Source organism: Petromyzon marinus, unplaced genomic scaffold (assembly GCF_048934315.1).
Source record: "Petromyzon marinus isolate PM22_M1 ecotype Great Lakes invasive population unplaced genomic scaffold, UKy_Petmar_22M1.pri1.0 PM_G_Scaffold_56, whole genome shotgun sequence".
Classification (NCBI taxonomy): Eukaryota; Metazoa; Chordata; class Hyperoartia; order Petromyzontiformes; family Petromyzontidae; genus Petromyzon; species Petromyzon marinus.
The window spans coordinates 100,465-106,539 of NW_027423009.1; the positions used below are offsets into that span (position 1 = coordinate 100,465).

Consider the following 6,075-nt stretch of genomic DNA (forward strand, 5'->3'; position numbering starts at 1 on the left):
TGTGTGTGATGTCTGTGTGTATGATGTGTGTGTGATGTCTGTGTGTGTCTTGTGTGTGTGTTGTGTGTGTGATGTCTGTGTGTCTTGTGTGTGTGTGATGGCTGTGTGTGTGATGTCTGTGTGTGTCGTGTGTGTGATGTCTGTGTGTGTGTGTGATGCATGTGTGTGTCTTGTGTGTGTGATGTCTGTGTGTGTCTTGTGTGTGTGTGTGATGTCTGTGTGTGTGTCTGACAGGTGATCCGCTCTTTTGAAATCGGATGAGGTAATCTCGCAGATCCTCATCGTTTGAGCAGCGTTAAGCCCCTCGCACACATTTGAATATTCCCCAAGCTTCCTAATCACTGCCAGGCTCAGGCGTTAACATCTCCTAGCCACAGTGATGATGATGATGATGGTGGTGGTGGAACCCACGACCTCCTGCTGTATACCAGGCGAGGTAGTTAACATCACCTATCCACCGTGATGATGATGGTGGTGGTGGAACCCACGACCTGCTGTATACCAGGCGAGGTAGTCAACATCTAGCCACCGTGATGATGATGATGGTGGAACCCACGACCTCCTGCTGTATACCAGGCGAGGTAGTCAACATCTCCTAGCCACCGTGATGATGATGATGGTGGAACCCACAACCTCTTGCTGTATACCAGGCGAGGTAGTCAACATCTCCTAGCCACCGTGATGATGATGATGATGGTGGTGGAACACACGACCTCTTGCTGTATACCAGGTGAGGTAGTCAACATCTCGCTCACCCCCAGGCTTGGTTGCAGGATGTCCACGAAGGGTCCCAAGTACTCGTTTGGCCTACTGCTGGATTCTCCCCGGCGCACAAAGACCAGAGCCAAGCTACACAGCACCACCACCTCCGCCTCCACCTCCTCCGCCTCCTCGTCTTTGCTCAGCTCCACGCCCGCGGCACGCCACTCCAGGATGCAAGGTCGGAGAGAGTGCAGGAGGGCAATCAGCGGCGGAGCCAGGGGGCGGGGTGACAGGGTTAGACAATTGTCACCCCCGAAAAAAAATAAAAAATCGAAAAATCTGAAACATTGTGCGTGTAAGTGCACGACACTCGGTCCGGCGGACTTCGTGTAACTGCACCGTCAGAGCGTGTCGCCAAACCGATGGCGTCTGGTTCAACAAGCCTGACTCTCTAATCATCTTCTTTGGTTCTTTCGGTAAAGTCACCACCACGTAGAATGAGAATAAAATAATAAAATAAAACAATAAAATTCTCACGACGTTTCGGCCGCAACGCAGGTGGCCTTCTTCAGGCCACCTGTCGTCCCAACAGGTCTGTCCCTTTAAACCTGAAGAAGGCCACTTGTGTTGTGGCCGAAACGTCGTGAGACTTTTATTGTTTTATTATTTTATTCTCATTCTACGTGGTGACTTTACCGCAAGAACCAAAGAAGATGAATCCTTGCAGTCACGAAAGCTTTAAATCGAAATCTCTAATCATTCTTGAAGTTAACATTTGTTGAATGTCACCCCGGGCTGAAAATCCTGGCTCCGCCCCTGAGGGGGATGACGCCTCTCCGCGGATTATTTTGATGTTGACGGATTACCGTACTTTGGCTCCTCTTGCTCCATATCCTTTGGTTCTTTTGGTGAGGTCACGTGGACTGCTCCTACGTCAGCCCCTACATCGGCGGTCCACCTGCTGTGTTCGTTTCACACCTGGTGACGGTTGCTTGTGTCGCGATCCAAACGTCGTGATCCATTAAAATGTTTTCGTACCTATGTGAGTTTTTGCCGAAATAACTCAACAACATGAATTCCTGTGGTCACGGCAGGTTTAAGGAACAGATTGCATCTGGCTGCTCTCCGCTCCCTGCGGAGCATTAAGGCCCCGACAAGCCCACGGCTTTCCATTCCGGGCACCGTTCTGTGATGTTGCGTCGAGCGAATGTGTGGCCCTACGCAGCCTCTCCCCCCCCTCCCTTTAGAAAATCAGCTCGCTCCCTCCGCTAGGGTCTTGTCAAAGGGGAGCACCGTTAATCCTGCCGAACAGGATTTCGCACAAGACCTCGCTGGGGTTGGTGGGCGGTGGGGGGGGGAGACGAGAGGGAGGCGTCGTTCCTCGCCAGCTGTCGAAGAATGCAAGCTCTCTCGCTTCTGTTTTTGGTGAAGCCTCTCTCTTGAACGATGTCGGCCTTCTGGTGCCATCGCGCTCCCCCCGTGCCGCGTTGGAACAGGGCCGTAAGCGCGAGGAGCCCCGAAGAAAACGGACCGCTTTAATTAAGTCTCCGTCCGCCCCCCCCCCCCCTTGTTTCTCTTGTTCCCAGAGTCGGGATTGGCCGACCGGAGCGGCAACGCCGACACCGCCACAACCACCAGCGGCGGCGGCAGGGCCCGCGGCGGTGGTGGCGGTGGCGGCTGCGGTGATGCTCCCACCGTGGTGATGCCAGGCTTCTCCTCCTGGGCCCCGCGGGCGCCCCTCCCCTCTTCCCGGTTCCGTGCGGCGCCAGGCGGCTCGCGGCGGCAACGCCAGCGGCATGCGCCCGGCAGCAGCAGCAGGGCCACCACGTCCACCGGTAGACTCACACAGAGACCCGTAGACTCACACAGAGACCCGTAGACTCACACAGAAACCCATAGACTCGCACAGAGACCCGTAGACTCACCACCCTTCATAGACTCACACAGAGACCCATAGACTCACCACCCTTCATAGACTCACACAGAGACCCGTAGACTCGCACAGAGACCCATAGACTCACACAGAGACCCATAGACTCACACAGAAACCCATAGACTCACACAGAGACCCATAGACTCACACAGAGACCCATAGACTCACACAGAAACCCATAGACTCACACAGAGACCCATAGACTCGCACAGAGACCCGTAGACTCACACAGAAACCCATAGACTCACACAGAGACCCATAGACTCACACAGAGACCCGTAGACTCGCCACCCTTCATAGACTCACACAGAGACCCGTACACTCGCACAGAGACCCATAGACTCACACAGATACCCATTGACTCACACAGAGACCCGTAGACTCACACAGAGACCCGTAGACTCACACAGAGACCCATAGACTCACACAGAGATCCGTAGACTCACACAGAGACCCCGTAGACTCACACAGAGACCCGTAGACTCACACAGAGACCCATAGACTCACACAGAGACCCATAGACTGACACAAAAACCCATAGACTCAGACAGAGACCCGTAGACTCACACAGAGACCCATAGACTCACACAGAGACCCATAGACTGACACAAAAACCCATAGACTCAGACAGAGACCCATAGACTCACACAGAGACCCGTAGACTCACACAGAGACCCGTAGACTCACACAGAGACCCGTAGACTCACACAGAGACCCGTAGACTCACACAGAGACCCGTAGACTCACCACCGTTCATCGACTCACGACAGGAGGCAGCACCCCGTCTCTCTTGTGGCCCCGCAGCGACCTCGTTCTCCACGACTGACGACGCCGACGCCGGCGACGATGAGGAGGAGGAGGAGGTGGAGGCGAGGTCGGTGGTGGTGGCGTTGGCAGAGGGCCGAGGTATCGCTCGGGGCGAGGTCGGCCTGGCCAGCATCGACCTGCGCTGCCCCGAGCTGGTGCTGTGTCAGTTCCCCGACAGCCAGCCCTACGTCAAGGTCAGCCTCCGCCCCTCCTTCTCTCTCCGTGCACGAACACAAAGGGCCCCCCCCCCCCTGTGCAGTGCGTGTTATGAACCGGGCCCTGAATTAAAACTAAAACACGCACATTCTTCACCTGCGCGGTAAAGCGATTGTCATTTTTGTCACTTGCTGTACGGCCGGATAATGTGACGCATCTCTAACCTAAGTTTTCTTTGTGGTTGTGGTTGTTTTGATTTGAAGCTTTCGTGACTGCAGCAGTAATTCATATTCTTAGCTCTTTCGGTAAAGTCACCACGTTGAAGGGAAACAATAAAATAATAATATATATATAAAACTATAAAAATTCTCACGACGTTTCAACCATAACACAAACGGTCATCATCAGGTGTCAAAACCAACGGCAAGAAACATTTGAAAGAAGTGGCGGTTCACATTTATTTATTTATAATCGGAGCATTTATTTATTTATAAAAATACGTTGGCGCCACGATTTGTCAGTTTATTTAGAATGACGAGTCCATCTATGTTCTGAAAAGAGGAGGGGGGAGACGAAAAATTAATGTATGCTGTCTGAAAGCCACCGTAAGCGTGAACAATCAATTAAGACCTGAAATAGTTTATCAAATCCTTACAATGATTGCTAAGCCAGAATACATCTTCTCGGTTTAAATTGTCTCTGTGCTTATTATTTTATTGTTTCCCTTCAACGTGACTTTACCGAAAGAGCTGAGAATATGAATCACTGAAGTCACGAAAGCTTTAAGTCAAAATTTGATGCTTTTCTTGGTCGTGTTTTTGTTGGTTTGTTGGTTTGTTGCGGTTGCACTCCGATTCAAGAGCCGGATGGCTCACAGGGCTATACCCAAAATAAACTGAAAACTGAAACTGAACCTTCAACACACTCGGCCGTTCGTAAAAGCTGAAGGGTGGTTTCGTACTCTGGTAAGAGAGCAGAATCACCGAACCGGAATTGATCGCTTGAAAGCGTTTAGCGCGGGGCCCTTGAAAGTGCGGGGCCCAGTAGCCACGTAAGTAGCTACGTGCCAATGTGTGCGTGTCGTTATTCTGACGGTATGCAGTATATTTATATACATTGACAGGTTGAGTTAGTATTAAACTATTAAACACTAGTTTTTTTATTTTACCTTACCTCATGCACCTAGCTTGGCACAGCAGTCAACCCACTGCACCTGGGTCTGTCCCGTGACCTCCTCCTGGTGCACCTAGCCTGGCACAGCAGTCAACCCATTGCACCTGGGTCTGTCCTGTGACCTCCTCCTGGTGCACCTAGCCTGGCACAGCAGTCAACGCACTGCACCTGGGTCTGTCCCGTGACCTCCTCCTGCTGCACCTCAGCCTGTTATTCTCGTTGCTGGCGCTGCTGCTGCTGTTGCTGCTGCTGCTTGTTCAGGCGATCACCAAGCTGCAGGTGCTACGCCCGCTGGAGGTGGTGATGCCCCAAACGGCCTGCAACCCAAACGCCAGCAAAATGTTCACCCTGCTGAGGGACTACTTCCCTGTGAGCACGCACGGAGGGCATCGCCACTACTCACCACGCGGAGACTCCTAGACTCATCACACAGAGAGCCATAGACTCACCACACAGAGACTCATAGACTCATCACGCAGAGACCCATAGACTCATCACACAGAGACCCATAGACTCATCACACAGAGACCCACAGACTCATCACGCAGAGACCCATAGACTCATCACACAGAGACCCATAGACTCATCACACAGAGACCCACAGACTCATCACGCAGAGACTCCTAGCTCACCCTGCTGAGGGACTACTTCCCTGTGAGCACGCACGGAGGGCATCGCCACTACTCACCACGCGGAGACTCCTAGACTCATCACACAGAGAGCCATAGACTCACCACACAGAGACCCATAGACTCATCACACAGAGACCCACAGACTCATCACGCAGAGACCCATAGACTCATCACACAGAGACCCATAGACTCATCACACAGAGACCCACAGACTCATCACGCAGAGACCCATAGACTCATCACACAGAGACCCATAGACTCATCACACAGAGACCCACAGACTCATCACGCAGAGACTCCTAGACTCATCACACAGAGACCCATAGACTCATCACACAGAGACTCCTAGACTCATCACACAGAGACCCACAGACTCACCACACAGAGACCCATAGACTCATCGCATAGAGACCCATAGACTCACCATACAGAGACCCACTGACTCACCACACAGAGACCCATAGACTCACCACACAGAGACCCACAGACTCACCAGAGACCCACAGACGCACCACAGTGGGTGCTGCCACCTCGTGGTGAATGCGTGTGCAGGAGGCCCACGTGACCACGGTGCTGAGGAAATATTTCAACGAGGAGCGGGGCATGGACGCCGTGCGAAGGCTCTGCGTGCCCCACATGGCCACCGTGCTCATGGACGTGCAGGGGAAGTGA

At 52.7% G+C, this 6,075-nt stretch overlaps 1 protein-coding gene across 1 annotated transcript; it reads left to right on the forward strand.

The window, feature by feature from the left end:
- The first annotated feature begins 721 nt into the window (after positions 1 to 721).
- On the forward strand, positions 722 to 6,075 carry LOC142918156 (uncharacterized). The gene is made up of 5 exons (XM_076062260.1): positions 722 to 940; positions 2,289 to 2,537; positions 3,440 to 3,636; positions 5,033 to 5,140; positions 5,956 to 6,075. Exons 1-5 carry the CDS (start codon positions 775 to 777, stop codon positions 6,073 to 6,075), a joined length of 840 nt encoding a protein of 279 aa, XP_075918375.1. The 5' UTR covers positions 722 to 774.